At 40.7% G+C, this 21,744-nt stretch overlaps 1 protein-coding gene across 1 annotated transcript; it reads right to left on the reverse strand.

Annotated features, from left to right (window-relative positions):
- Positions 1 to 445: 445 nt before the first annotated feature.
- Positions 446 to 10,017, reverse strand: ptger4c (prostaglandin E receptor 4 (subtype EP4) c). The gene is made up of 2 exons (XM_073062837.1): positions 9,086 to 10,017; positions 446 to 3,752 (listed from the first exon to the last, which is right to left on the reverse strand). Exons 1-2 carry the CDS (start codon positions 9,914 to 9,916, stop codon positions 3,141 to 3,143), a joined length of 1,443 nt encoding a protein of 480 aa, XP_072918938.1. The 5' UTR covers positions 9,917 to 10,017; the 3' UTR covers positions 446 to 3,140.
- Between the last annotated feature and the right edge of the window lie 11,727 nt (positions 10,018 to 21,744).

Raw genomic sequence — 21,744 nt, forward strand, 5'->3', positions numbered from 1 at the left:
ATCTAACCAATGCCTTATAAAGCCTTTTCTATTTCTAATTTTGCACTACTTATTTAACTATTTAATATTTGCACTATTGTTTTCATTTGCTTTTAATTCTGTACAGAGAGAGCTCAGGGAAACTGGCATCAAATTCCCTGTATGTGTCCTCATACTTGGTGATAATAAAAGATTCTGATTCTGATATACTTTCTGTAATTCAGTTTTTCTCTATTATTATGTATCGTATTGTGCTGCTGCTGCAAAGTGAACATAGTTCACGTTGTATGCCAGTGATATTAAACCTGATTCTGATTCTGCATTACATCTTGCCTTTTTGTTTGCCTTAGAAAAATTAAAAATAAATTGCTCCGAACAGCAGTGGATTTCTTTATTTTTAAATCTCTTTATGTAAAAATACTTTACATAATTAATTTAAGAAATGTTTGCAGACGTATTTGCCCTTCCGATCATGCAGTGCAAGTGACCGATAATTATATTTACACTCAGACCAGACCACATTTACAATGGGATTATTGATCACTGAGGAAATAACCATAAATTATTCACAAACTGCAGGTAAATAATAAACATTTGTTTTCCAAGGATGTAATTGCTGTTGGGTCTGCAGTTCCAGGATTGTCAGTTAAAACTTGGATACGTTGTGGAGAGTAGGCCAGTCGCCATGTGCAAAGTCCAAAGCCCTAGCATCCTGATTTCAGTCAAGCTGAAAAGATTTCAGGCATTGCCATAAAGAACTGAAAACTGCATCACTGGAAGAATGCCTGACCACTTGAGCATATCAAGATTCTGATGGCTTATACTGATAAGTTACATCTCAGGTGAATGGATAGCATGACATGAGGAATGGATTCAATTACCAGATATTTACATGAGCACTTGAGCCAAAACATTAGAAGGCTGCGGACCAATTCCTGATGGATGGGATTAGTGTCATTGATATTGGCCAACGGGCCCATTTCTGTGCTGTATGACTTCATGATTGCTTGACGATCTCCTCAGTTTGGCAACATACCAGCTTCATTTGAGGCTTGTCCTCGACTTAAAAGGAGCTGATCGCAGTGCAAAGGAATGCTCCTGAATATTAACGCCACCAAACACACTGAAGCGAAAATTGAGAACCTTTTCATATAATTTAGTAGAATATTTACTCTCTTGTGACCACTCGGTGGATAACACTTAGACGTGGGTGATGCTACTGTCATTTCAAGTAGGGCAATATATTCTGGAGGGAGATGGAGAAGGTCTGAAGGAAAACAATGCAGACAGCTTCCACAATATGTTTTGATTCAGACTTGTTGTCTCCCAGGATTTGTTAAGTATTTACAATACTTCTGCTTCTTCCAATTGGTCCAATCACTAGTTTGTGCTGGATTATATTAACACGGCAGGATAAAACCCTTTATTGGTACCACCTGAAAAGTATCTGATTGCTGGCCCAGTGCCAGTGCTTGGTGTGGGTCATATTGTATTGATATTCTGGTCTTCTGCCAATCTCTCACATCAGCCAGGTAAGTATTCGATTACTGCTCAGATGCTGCCTCTGGATTGGGCTAGGCAGTAATGAATTACAGGTTTTGTAATATGAGCTGGGAAGTACTGGCTTGCTGATCTGATGTGATGTTAACAACATTTTAGAATTACAAATAAGTACAAATACTCTGAACATGAAAGATAAAAAATATATTAAAACAGACAGAGTCCGGCGTGCCACATTGAATGTAGACCCTTGCTCAAAATCAGAAATGTTAACACTTATGTTCTGGATAGAGTTTACAAGCTAATGTATCATCAGTTGTTGCAAAGGCACAGTAGTATTTGAATACAGCGACATTGACAGCTTTTTGATAAAGCTCGGATGGTGTCCATCTACTACTATAGTGCCTGTTTCTGACCAGAGCTGACTAATGACTATGAACAGTAGTTTAGTGTTACCTTTTAGTTCTGAAGCCTTGGATTGTTTCCAGACAAATTGTTATAAAACTTTACACTATTATGATAACAATGCTATAAAACAATGCTGTTTAATTTCACTTTGTTACTTTTGTACACTGATGATTGACTGGTTGAGAATATTAGTCAATATTTTAAAAAAAGTTGACATTCCATTTTTATCATTAGTGAAATTGCAGCGTTTTGGAAATAAGACAATTATCAGATAGTTTTTGAACAGAAATCAGCAGCAAGTTTGAACCTGATTAACATTAGTTCCACTGAGGTTGGATGGGACTACAACTAGAGGTCATGGGTTAAGAATGAAAGGTGGAAATGTTTAAGGGGGACATGACAGGATCTTCTTCACTCAGAGGGTCGCAAGAGTGTGGAATGAGGTGCCAGCACAAGTGGTGCATATGATGGAACTAGGCAGCTTAAATGGATTGGCATGGACTCGATAGGGTGACTCTATGATTCTATGATTCATAGAGTGACTCTATGATTCTAATATGAGGGAGCCAAACAAGACTGGTTCAATTGAGGTCTGTTAGAATATGAGATAATAAAGAAAGGAACAGCATAATCCTGAGGATGCATTAGTGTAGGATGAGGGGTATCAATAGCCTGTACTATTAATGTGGTAGTCTGGGTGGTTACTCCTGTTCCTCCTGTCCCCATAGAAGTAATATCAAACATATTTTGCCTTGATCCTTTTCCACATCCATCTCTGGGAAATGACTGGCCGGTGTTATAGCTAAAATGAATTGGCAATCATTTGACCCCAAGCTGTATAATGAACTGTTCACAGAATGTAAATGTGGATTAGCTCAGAGGTTGTCAAACAGTGGTTATCTTTTATAATGCCACTGATTATATTACCAAGATTAACGTGAAGGTAGGACTATCAGCTCTAAATTAAGGTCAATTCTATTTCACAAATTACACACAATGCAAATTAAGATAGACTCCTAAGTGTCATTAGCCTCAGATATTTGTAGCTTAGAAATTGACTGATTTGAGTGCATTTCAGAAGAGGACCCCAGGATTCATTATGATGATGAATGTTTTTGGTATATCCAAATAACCTTGTCTCATTGTTCAGGGCACCATTTAATTAAAAGAGCAGGAGCAATTTCTGTGCTAGAAATAAAATGGACTCCCAGTAAAGTCTATAAATAAATGCTCTGTATAAAATGTCTTCCATTTTAAATAGTTTTTTCTGATGTGCATGATGAAGGCGTACTGAAACTGCAATTCAAAATGTCAAATGTTCTCCCCTCCTCACTTAGAATAATGTTGTTTTGTGCTCCGACATCCGGCACCATAGATTCCTGCAGAGCTGTGCGTAGGATGGCTTTGGTCTGTGGAGAGGTCTCAAAGTGTGACTTGGTGGGGCAGACCTGGTTGTCATGAGGGATGCTAAAAGGGTGAGGCCCAGCCTGCCACACCTGCTGCCTTGTGAAGTCTGTGAAAGATTGTGTCACGGCACCAGACCTCTCGCCGGCTTCCCTGTGTTGTGGCTCAGGTTTGGCTTTTGCTTGTAGTGAGGCGTAGCTACTGGTATATGACAGCGGTGTCTGCTGGCTGCTTATCCACCCTACCCTGCGGGCTTGACCATCTTTTGCAGCGCCTACTGTTCGCTTCAGGCGCTCGCATCCCAGGGTAAGGAGCTTTTTCCGGCAAAGGATGTACACCCAGGGATCCAGGATCGGATTGATGGAGGCAAAACGGATGGCTAGAAGGTCACCTCGGTAATCCAGTTGCTCCCCCGCCAGGATCTGAGCTGGGCCATACAGCTGATTAATGAAAATGCGTATCTGAACAGAGAAAGAAAACAAATATGTTAATGTAGGATACACGTCTCAATGTGCAGTCAAGGTCACTATACACCAGCAAAGGTCACTTCCCTTACACATTAACCAAAATGCTGCAGTATTGTGGAAAATGGTGTCATCCTCCACAGTCCTGGAAGGACATGGAAACTTTAAAGAGGAGATTTACCAGAATGCTGCCTGGACTAGAGGACATGTCTTATGAGGAGAGGTTGAACAAACTAAGGCTTTTCTGTTTGGAGCAAAGGAGAGGTGACATGATAGAGATGTACTGGTTGGTTTCTTGATTTTATTTATTGTTTATTGATTTTATTTATTGTTTTATAGCATTGAGTATGAGAGTTGCAAACTTATTTTCGCTGTATTGGTGCATGACAAATTGTACTATGTAATGACAGTAAAGATATTTCATTTCATTTCAAGATGTTAAGAGGCATAGACAGAGTAGATCGATAGAGGTTTTATCATAGGACACCATAAATTTAAAGAGATTGATGAAAAGTATAGGGAGATGTCAGTTCTTTATATGGAGAGTGGTGTGTGCATGTAACACCCTGCCATGGATGGTGGTAGAGACAGATACATTAGGGGCATTTAAGAATCTCTTAGATAGGCACATGGATGATAGAAAAATGGAGGGATATATAGGAAGGAAGGGTTAGATTGGTCTTAGAGTAGGTTAAAAGGTCAACATTATGGGCCAAAGGGCCTGTAATGTGCTGTAGCATTATGTGTTCTAAATTTCACCTTTTCTTCAGTTGCTGGTTGCCAGCAAATTCTTCCTGACTGACAAAAACTCAGATCTGAAATATGACTCACTTCCTTCTTCATTGATTCTGATAAACCTGTTGGATATTTCCAGCTTTGCCCATTATTGACTTGTTGAACTAAGCTCTTTACTTAAAATGAGATTCATTACTGGAGCATTAGCCCGGCTTTATTTTGTTAAAAGAACTTTAAAATGCTAACAGCAAATCCAGAAAACATACAATGGCTGTGAGGAGAAGATTAATGATTTAAGTGCAATTCCTGTAAGGATATATTTTGCATTGAGTTATAATATTTAGAAATTATGGTGGCATACATCATATTCCACTATTTGCATAGATTTGATAAGTTACCTAACACTTCCTTGGAAGTGTTCCTGAGGGTTCTAGTTCTGGTTATTTGGGCCATTGGTTAATTGGGACGGATGCTTATTTGGGATGTCTCTTAAACTCAAGAACTAATCGAGAAAATAGTTGAGATTCATAGTTCAAAGCTCGAGATTCAAAACAAAAATTTGATAATAATATCAAAGTATATATATTTTACACAAACTTGAGATTCATCTCCTTACAGGCAGCCACAAAACAAAGAAACCCAATAGAACCCTTTGAAAAAGAAGACTGTAAAACCCCCAATGTGCAGAGAAAATAAAAAAAAAACAAATCGTGCAAACAATAAAAGTAAGCAAATTACATTCAGAACTGAAGTTTACAAAAGTGAGTTCATCCACAGGCATAAAGCCAGGCATCACTGCAGCTGGTTCAGGAGTGGGCCACAGCCCCATTTCAGCGAGGAACCAAGTGAATGTCATGGAGCAGTGACTTGAACTGGCCCATCCCTTGCCGCCGGCCCCAACAACCTAACCTTTCCAATCTGGCCCAGTACTTAAGTCGTCCAAACATTGAGTTATTCTTTGGTCTCAGACTCGGAACCTGTTGCTTCAGTACACTATCACATTCTCAATTCAGCCTGGCACTTAAATTGATCAGACCTCAGATACTGCCTCATTCTCTGGCCCGGGCCCAGGCTCCACCTTGACTCTGCCTCCCCTTGGTTCTGGAGCACTGAATCACCAGCAAGTCGGCTCCAGTAAGGGCCACATATTGGCTCATTCCTCACTCTCCAGCCCGGACCCCGCTGCCTCCATTCAGCTGGGTCACTATGTCAGGAGACTGTTGCGGACTAAGGCTAGACTCATTCACTTGTGTGGCACTTAGCTCATTACACCATGTTTAGAGTGAACATTTTTAAAATAGTGACAGTTGTGTGTCTTCAAAAAGCAGAGTTTTTGTAACTGATAGTTGGTGACAAATAAGCAGCAAGACGATTCAGAACTATTCACTCAAAGCAGTTTCAAGCATCCAGGCTGGAAGATGCTAGAGATGGCCAGGAATGAAAATGAAACAATTTTCCTGCTTCAACTAGTTGGGAACTAACTACAAAAAAATCTGAACATATCAGCAATCATCTTGAATATTACAATGAAAAGGAAGATTTTGAGGATACAAATGTTGTTAGTATTAATAAAGGCAGTCCATTATCTATACTAGGTGTCTGTGCTGATTTTGTTCATTTACAGTCAATCAAAGGAACATGGCAGCTTACACTAAATACATCCATCGATAACTATTAGGAACTAATACACAATTTTATAGTACTGCAGTAATATTGGTAGTGTTCTAATATGTTCTGTATTTCATTTAAAAACCTAATTTGTTGCTCAGTTAGACAGTAGTTTTTATAAAATCCTTTTTATAAATTTTTACCTATTTCCACGCAACTTTGGCTAATTGGGGTAGCTGCCTAAATGAGCCAAAATGTACTGGTCCCAATGTGTCCTATATATTCTTTGCACAACTATTTGTTGTCATTGGTTGTTTGCAGTTTTTATTTATGTATAGTTTTTCATAAATTCTATTGTATTTCTTTATTTTCCTTTAAATGCCAGCGAGAAAATGAATTTCAAGCTGGTATATGGTGACTTATACATATATTGATAATGAACTTATTTTGACTTTGACAATACTTTGGCCTTTTACAAGTCCTGCTATGGTAGATAAGGTAGGCAGAGGCCCTTTTGACACATGATTTGGCAAGTGCTAATGGTTTTTAAAGTGTTCAGTGATTTATTTACCAAAATAATCCATCAAAAAGCACACTCGTTTTATCTGAAAGATATTTATGTCAGATATTCACAAATATAAATTCGGCCAGTAGCAATTCTATTTAAAGCAATTGTCTTTGAGTGTTCTGATTGAAGTCATAGAGTGCTGGAAATGCCTAGTCAGGCAGCATCAGTGGGGAATGTTACAGAATTAGCTTTCCTGCAATAATGCTGCCCATAGCAGAGCATTTCCAGCTGAAGTTAAAGTCAATGGACAGCAATCTATTTGTTTCCTGAAACACCGGATACTAAGACCATAAGATAAAGGAGCAGAATTAAGCTATTTGGCCCGTGGCATCTGCTCCTCCATTTCATCATGACTGATCCAATTTTCCTCCTCTCAGCCCCAATCTCCTGCCTTCTCCCCATATCCCTTTATGCCCTGACCGATCAAGAATCTAACAACCTCTGCCTTAAATATACATAAAGACTTAGCTTCACAACTGCCTACGGCAGGGGCTCCCAACCTGGGGTGCGAGATGAAATTTCAGGGGGTGCGACAAAGAGTGGCTTGTGTGCTTGAGTGACAAGTCACGAGTCATCACTCAGCCAGCTGCCAGTGTACCTTGAGAAGTGGTAGTAATGTTTGTCCCAAGCACACCCCAGTCTCCCGCTGCCCGAGTCAGTGATACCTGGGAGTTACACCTCAGAGTTGAGGAGTCTCATCAATTTACTGTTTACAATTTTTTCTGAATAAATTAGAATCTAATTGCTCAATTTATATTTGCATTTTATGCACTGATTTAAAAGCTTATTTTTTTAAGTTCAATTTGTTCACCCGCAGTATTGTATGTGGTTCAATAATTAGAAATTAGACTTCTTCATCTTCAAATGTGATATTACTTTTGTAGGGGGTGTGAACATTAATCAAACATTTCCTAGGGGTGTGGGGCATAGAAAAAGTTGGGAGCCACTGGCCTATGGCAAAGAATTCTACAGATTCACCACTCTCTGGCTAAGGAAATCCCTCCTCATCTCCATTCTAAAAGAACGCCCCTCTATTCTGAGGCTGTGCTCTTTGTCCTTAGACACTCCTACCATAAGAAGCATCCACTCTATCAAGGACTTCCACGACTTGATAGGTTTCAGTGAGGGCAGCTCTCATTCTTATTAATTCTAGTGAATACAAACCCTGAACCATCTAACACTCTTCATACAACAAGCCAGTCAGTCCTGGAGTCATTTTTGTGAACCTCTTTTGAAATCTCTCCAGTTCCAGCACATTCCTTCTAAGATCAAGGAACCAAATTGCTCACAATAGGCCTCACTAGTGCTTTATAAAGTCTCAACATTACATCCTTACTTTTATATTCTAGTCCTCTTAAAATTAATACGAACGTTGCATTTGCCTTCCTCACCACAGACTCAACTTAAAAATTAACTTTTAGGGAATTCTGCACAAGTCTCAAGTCCCTTTACACCTCAGTTTTTTTTGTATTCTCTCTCCATTTAGACAATAGTCAGTTATTTCATTGCAAGTCAATAAAAACACAAGATTCTGGCAGAACTCAGCAGGCCAGACAGCATCTATGGGAGGAGGTAGTGACGACTTTTTGGGCCGAAACCCTTCATCAGGAGTGAAGTAACATGGGATGGTCGAGGGGGGGATAAGAAGTGGGGGGCGGGATGAAGTAGAGAGCTGGGAAGTGATAGGCTGAAGGGAAATGGGCTGGGGGAAGGTGGAGAATTATGGGAAATAAAAGAGAAAGAAAGGTAGGGCTGGGGGGAGATTATAGTGAGGGGGGGGGGGAGGGGGGAAGAGAGAGAAAGAGAACCAGACTAAAATTATAGATAGGGATGGGGGTAAGGGTGGGGGGCAGGGGTATCAACGGAGGTCTGTGAGTTGGATGTTCATGCCGGCAGGTAGGAGGCTACCTAGGCGGGAGATAAGGTATTGCTCCATCAACCTGCGTGTGGCCTCATCTTGACGGTAGAGGAGGCCATGGCAAGTCAAGTCGCTTTTATTGTCTTCTACCGAAGTGCATGACCATACACCTCCCAGCACTGTATTCCACCTGTCATTTATACGCCCATTTAAGATCCGTCCCACCATACCGATGTCTACTTAAGATCGGTCCCATCATACCGAAGGACCAATAATTAACAGATTAAAAACTGTGACGAAAAGACAATTTGAAAATGTCTTACATTGATTTTTAAGCGAAACGTGACACGGAATAAATGCCTTAAAGTCCACAAATAAAACTTAAATGAAATTTTGTTCCTTTTTGTCTGGCTAGAAAGTCAACGGTTCGCACTTCTAAATCTGCCCGGTACCCCTTCGTACTCAGGTCAGTGGAAAGCTTTTTCCATTCGTAATCAGGCAGAAGCTCTCCACTGTCCCCTTGCCGCCTTTTATTTCTCTCGCTCGCCCTGTCTTGCTTACCACCAGAGGGATGGAACAGACCAGGAAGACGATGGTCATGAAAACCAGCAGCCAGAACATCTGCATCTCGGCGGCGGACGCGGCGAGATTGGGGAAGCGGCGACCCCTCGAACTTCCCGTGGCCGTCCCCACGGACTTCTTCCTCATGCTGATGAGGGTGGCGCAGACGCTCAGGTTGCACAGAACTGTGACCACGATCAGGAAAGCGCTGAAGCCCCCGTACATGTAGGTGTAAGTGGCGCACACCGTGCTGTTGGCTCGCCAATCCAGGAAGCACCAGGTGCCGGGGAAATGCCTGGCGTTCCTCCCCAGACCGAAGAAGGGCAGGATGCATAAGACTAGGTTGAGCAGGTAGGCTCCCATCAGGGCTATCCTGGCCAGCCCCTTGTCGATGTACTGGCTGTAGAAGAAGGCGTGGTTGATGGCCAGGTAGCGTTCGATGGACATGGTGCACAGGATTGTCATGCCGGCCGAGCCGAAGAAGAGCATGGAGAAGGAGAAGAAGTGACAGAGCGGTTGTCCTCCGGGCCACTGCTGGGTCAAGTAGGTGACGATCACCAGCGGGCTGGTGCAGCAGGTGCCCAGCAGGTCGGTGACGGCCAGTCCGCACACGAGGGTGTAGAAGGTGGTTTCCTTCTGTTCCTTCTTGGAGACGCACAGCACCACGATGGCGATGAGGTTACCCACCACCCCGACGGCGAACATGCTGGCCGGGGTGATCACCTGGCTGGACCTGATGTTCAGAGACACAGCGGAGTCATTAGCCGAGGTGCCGTTAACTTCTTCCCAGCTCGAAAGGTTGAGAGACTCGGGCAGCATCCCCGTCGACATCCTCCCCGCAGCTTAAGACCACAGGCGAAGGGTGAATTGCCGGCTAGCTGGCTGCCCAGGACCCGCGCGCGCACACAGATACACACTCAAAGGGTAAAATCTTTGCCCGCTCTCTGTCTCTTCCACAGCGCGCTCTCATTTTTAAACGGGAAGCGGACTGCTGCAGGTGACATCGACCAGGAGTGCGGACGTCACATTCCCGCTTCTGCTGATGTTACAGCAACCACAATGACACTGCTGAGCCGGGGGACGGGGGTGGCTTACTGCGAGCAGCCTCCCGAAAAAGTCACATTTCCACGATGCCGCAGAGAATTCAGCAAACCATCTGCACCCAGAGAGTGGCTGGAGGCAAATAGTATTCATGCATTTTAGAAGCCGCATACTGTGACGAGAAAAAGAGCCAAATATTATGCCCGAGTTGCACGAATAGAAGATGGAGAAAGTGCCTGTCATGACTAGTTTGTCCGAATATCTGTCTGCAAGCTCATTTTAAAGCTCGAAGTTCAAAATAAATTTATTATCGAAGTAGATATATTGTATGTCACCGTATAATATCCCCGAGATTCATTTTCTTGCAGGCATTCATAGTAGAACAAAGCAATTCAACAGAATCAATGAAAGGCTACACCCAAAGAATGACAAATAATGTGCAAAAGACGACAAACTGTGCAAATAGAAATAATAATAATTGACTGAATCCGATGAAATTAGGGTATCGATCAAATCAGACTCAAGCAAACAAATTATACCTTGACACAGCTTCTATACATGAACGTTGAAATTACATGCTCCTTTATCAGTAAAGCTAAAGCAATTAATTTAATGTTCAAAGTAAATTCGATAATTTATTAATAATTTGATAATAAATATACTTTTGTTTAATTCAAATAGTAGAACTACTTTCTAAAGATATAAACGTGAACTTTGGATGAGATAAGTGCAGAACATTAAGCATAATGAAAAGTGCAATAGAGCTATTAGAAAGTTGCAACATAACTTCCTGACTTTTGAACTCAATACCTCGACTTATAAAAGCAAACATTTCATAAACCTTCTTAACCACTTTATTGACGTGCGTAGTCACTTTCAAGGAATTATGAACTTGGATTCCAAGTTCTCTCTGCTCATACTATCTACTTACATTTGTCTTACCAAGGTGCAACGCTTCACATCTATCTGGGTTTAACTGCATCTGCCATTTCTCTGCCCATATCTGCATCAGGTCTATATCATCCTGTATTCATTGCCAGTCTTCTGCACTATCCACAACTCAACCAATCTTGGTATCATCTGCAAATTTACTAACCCACCCATGTACCGTTTCATCCAGGTCATTTACATACATTATAAATAGAAGAGGTCCCAGCACAGATCCCTGCAGAACTCCACTAACCACAAACCTCCAGATCAAATAAGTCCCTTCAACCACTACCCTCTGTCTTCTGTGCGCAAGTCAGTTCTGAATCCAAACAGCCACTTCGCTGCGGCTCCCAAGCATCTTAATCTTCTGGATTAGCTTCCCATGAGTGACTTTGTCAAACACCTTACTAAAATCCATGTAGACAACTTCCACTACCTTACCCTCATCAATCTCTTTCATCACCTTCTCAAAGAACACTATCTCAGACAGAAGGAAGAAGAGGAATAGCAGACATAAAAAATTTACACAACAGTCAGAAAAAACTCCTAACGAAAATAGGATTCAGCATTCCATGCAAGCATATGTAACTCTGATAGAAAGTACACATCACTAAATTTAAATGAAGATACAACCAAGAAAAATGAAGAAATTATCACTACAGAAGAAAATATTAAGAAGAGCATGACCCTCCATGATCTGAGCAAAATAGATAATGACAAGGAAGCATCAATGGCCTGGCTCAGAGTTGGAGACCTTTTCCCAGAAACAGAAGGGCTCCTTGTGGCAATACAGGACCAGGTGGTTGACACAAAAATCATCAAAAATATATAATAAAAAGAATAACAAATTCAAGATGATAAATGCAGAAATGCAAAGAGAAACCAGAAACAATCCAACACATTACAGGATCCTGCAGCAGTTTAACTCAATCTGATTACTTACACAGGTACAATCAAGTGACAAACATCATTCACCAAAGTCTTGCTTTAAAATACAAACTCATAAAAGACACCATAACTTACTACAAATAGCAGCCTGATCCGGATTTAGACTCAGAGTCCTATAAATACCAATCCATTATTATAGACAGAACAATCCATAATAACCATCCAGATACATTACAGGATAAACAGCAAGAACTACTGACTTCATAGATATAGCCATTCCAAACACACTTAACATACAGAAATCAATGAGTGAAAAACACTAGAAATAGAATTAAAAGAGGACATTGAAAGACTATGGAACATAAACAGGGTATGCTTTTTCCAATTAGTAGTATCTTCAACTGGTATCATTCCAAAGTCACTGGAAAATATCATCAAATAATTAAGTCTACATAGCAATATTTATGAAAATCTCCAGAAAGCTACAATACAAAACACCACTAACATAGTCTGAAAGTTCCTAGCAATTGAGAAGTGAGTGTACTTGACTATGTCTATACCTCAGGTTTTACCAGCTTGAACTGAGAAAAAAATATAATGAATGAACGAATTGACTTTATTTCTTACATCCTTCACATACATAAAGAATAAAAATCTTTACGTTATGTCTCTGTCTAAATGTGCAATGTGCAATCATTGTAATTTATAATAATTTATAATAAATAGAACAGTCAATGTAACTTAGAAATACACTCAAATCAGTGTGAGTTAATCAGTCTGATGGCCTGGTGGAAGAAGCTGTCCCGGAGCCTGTTGGTCCTGGCTTTTATACTGCTGTAGCTGTACTCTACTACTTCCCGGATGGTAGCAGCTGGAATAGATTGTGGTTGGGGTGACTTGGGTCCCCAATGATCCTTTGGGCCATTTTCTCAACCTGTCTTTGTAAATGTACTGAATCATGGGAAGTTCACAACTACAAATGCGCTGGGCTGTCCACACCACTCTCTGCAGAATCCTGTGATTAAGGGAGCTACAGTTCTCATACCAGGCAGTGATGCAGCCAGTCAGGATGCTCTCAATTGTGCCCCTGTAGAAAGTTGTTAGGATTTGGGGGCCCATACCAAACTTCCTCAACCATCTGAGGTGGAAGAGGCACTGTGGTGCTTTTTTCACCACACAGCCGGTGTGTACAGACCACGTGAGGTCCTTGGTGATGTGGATGCTGAGGAACTTGAAGCTGTTTACCCTCTCAACCCCAGATTCATTGATGTCAATAGGGGTTAGCCTGTCTCCATTCCTCCTGTAGTCCACAACTAGCTCCTTTGTTTTTGCAACATTAAGTATACTAGTGACATGAGTTGTAGAGTCCTTGAAAGTGGGTTCATATGTTGTGGAATCAGTTCACTGTTGAGGTAAGTGAAGTTATCCATGTTACTTGAGGAGCCTGATGATGTAAGGGTAATAACTGTTCCTAAATCTGGTGGTAAGGAAACTGAGGCTTCTGACCTCCTTCCGAGTGGCAGCAGCGACAAGAGAGCATGGCCTGGAAGATGGGGGCCTTTGATGTTGGATACAGTTTTCTAGTGGTGAGTTTTCTTGCAGATATGCTCAATGATGGGGAGGGCTTTTCCTCTGATGGACTGAGCTGCACCTACCACTTTTTGTAAGTTTTCCTGTTCTTGGGCATTGTTGTTTCCATGCCAGGCCATGATGCATCCCGTCGGGATACTCTCTGTTTGTCAAGGGTTTAGTTTCATTCTAAATCTGCCAAGGAATTTAAAATTGCTGTCCCTCCTCAGCACAATGAGGACTGGCTCACGGACTTCTGATTCTTTCTCCTGTAGTCAATAATCAGCTCTTTGGTTTTGCTGACGATAAGTGAAAGGTTGTTATTATGGCACCATTCAAACAGATTTTCAATCTCCTTTCTGTATGGAGACACATCGTCGCCTTTGATTTGGCCAATAACAGTGGTGTCGTCAGCAAACCTAAATATGGCACTGGAGCTGTACTTAGTCTCACAATATAAAGTGAGTAGAGCAGGAGGCTGGCTATGCGTACAACCTTCTGATAACCTGTGCTGATGGTGATTGTGAAGTAGATGTTGTTGTCAATCTAGACTGACTACAAGAAAAGAAATAGAGGATCCAATTGGACAAGGTGGTATCGAGGCCTAGGTCTTGGAGCTTATTGATTAGCTTTATGGGGATTTTATGACCAGGCCCGTGAATAACAACTGACAGAGAAGCTGCATGTCCATCACCGTCCAGTTTCTTAGCAAAACTCAATCAGGTGTAGTACCCTAACCATCTGGAAAATGGTCTTCCTTGCTCTCCTTGTTCTGTTGATAATTATTGAGTCTGTTCACATATTCACGTTTATTTAAGTTTGATTATTGACATTTGCACATGTGACCATTCTGCTAATTGTTGATCACCGATGGCTGTTCACACTGCTGACTTGTAAATTGTTGGTTTCTATTGTGTTGTCTGTGGTGGATTTGCCCTGTGTTTTATGCTTGGTGTCAAACCACACCAATTCTAGAATGTTTCACATACTGACAATAAAGTGATCGGATTCAGATTCTAATATTACTGACTGGCGTTCCAGTTGAACCAGTGACTTACAGCTGTTGGGTCTTCGGTGAGTGTGGGACTTTCACTTCTGTGCTCCCGAGCGTGGAAATGTGAGACCACTGGGTAACAGAAGGCACCACATCCATCACTCACCTCCTCATCAGACTGGGGACATTTGGCATCTAACTCAAAAGTGCAAAAGCTGTTGAGATAGCCCTTTGGCAGATGGGTCCACTGAATCTAGTCTGGTGGGAGCCACAGGTTGTGGCTCCAGGAAGCAATCCACATAATGTAGTAAAGTGTGTAAAAGTAAATATGACCATAAGACCATAAAATATAGGAGCAGTCAGGCTGATTATGAAAGAAAGACCAAAAAGTAAGACAATGTATATTGGCTGCCCAGTAATATAAACGAAAATTGGGCAAGGCCATGCCACCTTCCCTTTTAGATTTATGAAGGTGAACTTTATTAAGTCTGGAACATTTACCCTTCCATAGATAGGATGAAATAATAGAATCTAACAAATCAAAAAAAAAGCTTTAGAAATAAAAATTGGTAAAGATTGGAATAAGTATAAAAATTTAGGAAGGATATACGTTTTAACAACATTAATTTGATCTACCAGAGATATGGACAGGGGTGACCACTGTGCCAAACTCTGTTTTGTAGAGAACTCTGTTTTGACTGCCCAAAATGGGTGGCAATGGAGTTGAACTCTAGTAAGGATTTTTCCATTTCTGTACTCACTGAAAATCTGCACTTCCTTGTCATTTGCCTAGACTAATTGTTAATCCTCCTATTAAAAATACTTTGCGAATATGGGCTCAGTTCAGAAGGTATAATGGCCTTCACGGTTCCTCTCTTTCTAGTCCTATTTTACATAACCATCTTTTTTGACCTTCTATGCAAGACTTAACATTTCATGACTGGTACAGAAAGGGCATTAGGCGCTTTGAAGATCTTTTCATTGATAATCGTTTTGCAACTTTTGAACAACTCTCTGCAAAGTTTATCCTACCTAATACTCATTTCTTTAGATATCTTCAAATTAGATATTTTATTAACCCTTTAATATCAGACTTTCCTGAGATGCTTGAAAAAAATGTTGTGGACTTGTTTCTTTGTATAAACCCATTGGCAAAGGTTTAATATCTACTATTCGTGATAAGTTAATGACCTTGAGGTGTGCCCCCTTTGAAAAAATCAGAACTGTCTGGGAGCATGATTTAAATATTTCTCTGTCCGATGAGGTTTGGGATTTAATCCTTAAATCAGTTAACTCAACCTTTTTATATGCTCGCCAGTGCCTTTTGCAGTTCAAAGTTGTACATTGGGCTCATATGTCTAAAACTAAATTATTGCGATTCTATCCTGATATTAGTCCCTTTTGTGATAAGTGTAAAGGGGGTGAGGCTTCTCTTGTTCATATATATTGGGCCTGTCCTAGTTCAGAGAAATTTTGGAGAGATTTTTTTAAACTTTATCCCATATTCTTAGTTGTCATTTAGAACCTAATCCTCTGATTGCTCTTTTTGGCACCTTGGGTGAAGTTGAAATGCATTTGAGTCCGACGAAACGTCGAACATTATCTTTTGCATCTTTTGTCTCTTTTGGCTAGACAGTTAGTTCTTCTTAGATGGAAAGATGTTGCCCCACCCACTCATGCTCAATGGCTTAAAGATATTATGTCCAGTTTAGACCTTGAAAAGATTCATTATTCACTTCTTAATTCGGACATAAAGTTTCATAAGGTGTGGGGACCTTTTCTTGAATATTTTCATAATTCCTCTTTAGATTAACAGTTTAACCGTTTTTATTGTACTACAATCCCTTACTTTCAGCTTTTTTTCTGGTTAAATTTTACCTTCTTTTTTTGTTGTGAAATGCATTAAAGCTTAGGTAAAGCTTATATGCATCTAGAGTCAGGAAGCGAGCAAGCAGCATTATTGTAGACCCATCACACCCTGGACATCACCTGTTCCAACTCCTTCCTTCTGGTAGGTGCTTTAGATCACTGTATGCCAGGACAAATAGGTACAAGAACAGTTTCTTTCCGTATGCCATCAGTCTTATGAACACTTGAATTTTAGTCTATTATAAATCAAGTCCACCTGTACATTCAATGAGGTGGACCTCATTGTATATAGTTTATGATTATTTGCACTATTGTTTTTGTTTGCTTTTAATTCTGTATAGAGAGAGCTCAGGGAAACTGGCATTAAATTCCCTGTATGTGTCCTCATACTTGGCGATAATATAGGATTCTGATTCTGAGGTAGTAGGCATTACACTTTTATTTAATATTTACAGCTCTGTGGTGATGAAAGCTCTGATTAACTTTTCTTTACAATGTAATGGTTGGCTTGCAGTTTTGTAATGGGAGTGTGGGGAGGATACTAAATTTATATAATTTCATTTCGGGTGCTTTTTCTGTTTTGTTATGAATTACATATTAGACACGTTTGTTCAGCACTGTATAAATCTCCATTTTGTTGGTGGTTTTCTTCCATTGTAGTGTAGAAACTTATAAAAAAATTAATTTTAAAAAAAGATATAGGAGCAGAATTAGGCCATTTGGCCCATTGAATCTGCTCCACCATTTCATCATGGTCGATCCATTATTCCTCTCAGCTCCAATCTCCTACCTTCGCCCTGTGTCTCTTTATAGCATGACCAATCAAGAAGCTATCAACCTCTGCCTTAAATATTTGTAATTCAGATGCAGTCCATCATGAAGGAACCCCACCACCTAGAACATGCCCTTTTCTCATTGCTACCACCAAAGAGGAGACAAAGGAACCTGGAGCCACACATTCAATGTTTTAGGAACTTTTCTTCCCCTCTACCAACAGATTTCTGAATGGTCCATGAATCCATGAATAGTACCTCATGGACCGGCTCTCTTTTTTCACTGCTTATTTATTTTTTATATATTTTATATTGTAAGTTTTAGTAATTTTAATGTATTGTTTATATATGTATTTTTCTGCATTTTATAAACCTGATTCTGATTCTAAAGGCCTTCACCAAGAAATGCCTCCTAACATATGAGAGGCTTTTTCTCCATGAGCCTTAATTGTCGGAGAACAACGTGGGTCAGTAGGGATGAGCTGGTTAAGGTGGCTGGTCTTGGAAGATATTGTATGTAGGGCCCACAATCTTAAAGTGAACAAGATGACAATGGCTCAATCTTAAAGGATTTACAACATAAGCATCACGAGCTAGTGAGGTTTGGGTACACTTAATTCTGGATTGTAGTCTCCATAGATTGAACAGTTGCCCATTGGCCCTGAAGTTTATCACCTCTGCCAGGGGACGTTAGTTGGAGGTGAGGTGTAACTTTGCAGCAAGAAATGTTTGACAAAAGTATTGAGCGATGATATAATCTTGTCTGATGCTCCGAGGGGGTTTTCCAAACCATGGCGTAAAGAGGATGTTTAGACCCTGATCTTTGAAAGCCGCCTTACTAAGCTTGGAAATTCTCTGTCCTCTTGTTATTGGCTGTAGAATTTATTCCTTTCATCTTTTCAGTGACTGAGAAATGTTTTAAGTGAGACAGGACTTGGATGAATGTACATTTCCAAGTACTGTACAGGGCCATTATTCACTCTGGTGAATTAATAAGCTGATAAATTGCTAATTTGGTTTATTATTGTCATACGTCCAAAGTAGTGAAAACTTATCTTGCATACTGTTCATCCAGATCAATTCATTCCAACAGAGCATTTAGGCAGTACGAGGGAAAACTACTGCAGTGTGATACTTACACTGAAATGCAGTGCAGGAAGACAATAAGGTGCAAGGTAATAACGAAATAGATTATGAGGTCCATGTTATTCTACTAGACGATAAGAGCAATGCTCCAAGCTGAAGTTAATGGTCCAAACCCACATTCACAAGAATCAGATTTATATCAGTAAACATAGTTCCCAATAGTAATGAAGACAAAACATACTGTAACTGTACTTCTCTTTCCCATACTACATTCTTTAAACGTGTTTTCCATGTTTCTGTGTTTGTCTGCAATCTCTGATCCCTTTATTCACCTTTTAAAGCCAGAAGATAAGAAGACATTGAAGCAGAGTTAGTCTATTCGCCCCATCAATTCTGTTCTGCCTTTCCTTCATGTCTGATTTATCCCTCATGGCTAACTGTTATTACAAACTTGGCTCCATTTCAGCAACACAACATTAGCTATAAAGTACTTTAAAGAAAACTTGGAAGGCACCTTATATTTCATGCTTTGTTTCCTTTCGCTAAGTGTCCAAACATTCCTCTATAATTTGCATGACATACTGCTTTCTGGCTCTCGATTGAAATACATTAAACCTACTCTTTCTGTGTGATAAAAATGAATGCAACTCACCACAAGAAGCCGGCTCAGTGTAGAGGTTGGTACAAAGCTATTACAATTTGGGATGTTGGAGTTTGGAGCTCAATTGCAACATCCTGTGTCAGGAGTCTCTGTACATTCTCACCCTGGAATGTTTGGGCTTTTCCTTCGGTGCCTCAGTTTCTTCCCACAGTCCAAAGACACACGGGGTAGATTTATCGGTCATTGCAAATTGTACCATGATTAGATAAGGGTTAAATCGGGGTTGTTGGGGGTTGCTTGTGCAACTCAGCTCAAAGGGGTGGAAGGGCCTACTCTGGCTGTATCTCTAAATAAAAATAAAATAAAAATTTTCATTCTGTATCCTTTGATGGCATGGTTTGTTAAATTGTTAATTACTGATAAACAACCTCTCTGGTATTGAAAACTAACAGTTGTATTACCATTCCTTCAGTTAACTGGTTTATTATTGTCACGTGTACTGGAATACAGGGAAAGGCAATGGTTTGCATGCCATCCAAGCAGTTCATTCCATGCACAAGTAAATCAAGGTAGTGCAAAAGATTTTTAAAAATGCAAAAAATAATGTTACAGCTACAGAGAAGGTGCAGTGCAGCTAGGCAAATAAAGTGTGAGAGCATTTTAGTGGAAGATTGAGAGATGAAGAGTTCACCTTTAGCATATAAGAGGTTCGTTTATGAGTTACATATAACAGCCGGATTGCTGTCTGGTGGCACATATTCCCAGACTTTTGTATATTCTGCCTGATGGAAGAGAGAATGACAAGGATGGGAAGGGTCCTTGGTTATGTTGGCTGCTTTCCCAAGGCAGTGAGAACTGTGGACAGAATCAGTGGAGGTGAAATTGGTCTTTTTAATGGATAAGACAGTGTTTTCAACACACTGCAATCTTCTTGCAGTCCTGGGCAGAGCAGTTGCCATACACTGCTATGATGCAGTGGGAGATCTATGGTGGGTCTGTAAAAATCAGTGAGAGTCATCAGCAACATTCCAAGCTTTCCTTCATTTTCTTCTAACTGAAGCCAATGTTTCCTTCTTTCTTTTTGTTTTTCATTCTTCACTTGATTTGGCATTAAATTTGCCAACTCTGTTTTGGGTCTCCATCTAATTTCACCAGCTGATGAGTAAAGGAGCTGTACCGTTGTTGCCCTGATTACTCCAGCTGTCGTTATCTGGTTTCCCTCACTGTGACTTTATAAACTTACCTCTTCAGCAACATGCTGTTCAAAGTTGAAAGTCTACGCACAAAAGACGAAGTCTGATAAGCATGACATGGTACAGCAAATTACAACTATATTTCCAAGATGGCTTTGGCAGATTACAGGCAGCAAAAACAGGCTAATTTAAAATATTAATGTAGTACATTTTTCTGTTTTTTCTTAAAATCAAAAGCACCCCACAAGGAAAATAGATCCGGGCCCATGCTCCAACTAATAGCGTTGGATGGGTTTACTTAATGCAAGTGTAATCAGTCACAATGCACTTTAGCCATTGCTGACAGAGTAAGCACTTCCTAATTTTTTCCCTTTTGATATTTTCTTTGTCACAACTGCTGTGGACTGCATTAAAATCCTGCCTCTTCCAGCTAGTAGAGTCACAGAGTCATAGAAAACTACAGCACAGAAACAGGCCCTTTGGCCCATCTAGTCCATGCTAAATCATTTAAACTACCTAGTCCCGTATACCAGTGCCTGGACCATAGCCCTCCATTCCCCTACCGTCCATGTACCTATCCAGATTTTTAAAGGTTGAAATCAAAATTGCAACTGGTGGCGATCCACTTTCTATGTAGGCAAACCAGCTCACAAAATGGCGCCCGTGTCGGCAGAGAGGCCATCCCCAAAATGGCGCTGGGCCTTCTTCTTCACCAGCAAGGGGAGAAAGCCCGCACGTGGGAAGAGACTTTTGTAATGCACCTCTGACGTCATTTCCGCCCGGAGAGGACCAGAATGGAACTGCGTAAAAGCCAGTGCCGTGAAGTTTGAATAAACTAGTCTGGAGTGCAACTTACAGACTGCGCGTCGTTATTTCTAGCTCTGTGTGTAGCACATCGCTACAATCCACCATTTATGCTGGCAGCTCGCTCCACACTTGCACCACACTCTCAGTGAAGAAGTTTCCCCTCATGTTCCCCTTAAACACTTCACCTTTCACATTCCACTCCTTGAACTCAGTACGACAGATGGGGAAGAAACAGCAATGGACAAAGCAGTGTGAGGTGGCTTTCCAAGAGTCTACCCTTATTACTAATCCTCGACCACTAGTGTCCATTTTCAGCCTACAGAAATGTTTTCACTAATAGTAGCAGCATGAATGCAGAGATGGGCTCTGTTTCTTTGAGGACACAAACTACAAGACTGAATTCAAGAGGACAACTAATCATGGAAATACTAATGGATTGTCCTGTTTACCCTTGGAAAAGGAAATACCTGAAAATTTTACAGAAGAGGACACTCCTCTTGACATATTCTCCCTACTGTAAACCAAAAGTCTCCCTATTATGGCAGAGATGATCCAAAGGGAAACCAGAAAAGACTCCACACTGTCTCATGTCTACGTGGCAAACCAAAATGGAGGGAATGTGAAGCAGAAGTTCCAATTCCCCACATTTTTAACAGCATCAGGATGAACTTGCTCTTTACAGGTGTTGCCTTATGTGGGGATTGAGAGTTATTGTACCATCCGAGCTGAGAGCTGAAGTATTGGAGTGCTGGTCATCTAGGCATGGTCAAAATGAAAGCATTGGCTCAAAGTCTTGTCTGGTGGCCTGGGATAGATCAGCAGATCAAACAGCTTGCCATGTACTGTTCGGGATGCCAACATGTCCGGAAGATGTCAAGAGCAGCATGCTCCACAACCAACAATTCACC

Source organism: Hemitrygon akajei, chromosome 12 (genome assembly GCF_048418815.1).
Source record: "Hemitrygon akajei chromosome 12, sHemAka1.3, whole genome shotgun sequence".
Taxonomy (NCBI): Eukaryota; Metazoa; Chordata; class Chondrichthyes; order Myliobatiformes; family Dasyatidae; genus Hemitrygon; species Hemitrygon akajei.

Bases quoted from the DNA above. Each gene is read 5' to 3' on its own strand.
- ptger4c (XM_073062837.1), bottom strand. From the start codon at position 9,916: ATGTCGACGGGGATGCTGCCCGAGTCTCTCAACCTTTCGAGCTGGGAA. The intron at 3,753-9,085 runs GTAAGCAAGACA...TTCTCTGTTCAG, and splicing joins TCTGTTCCATCCCTCTGGTG to ATACGCATTTTCATTAATCA.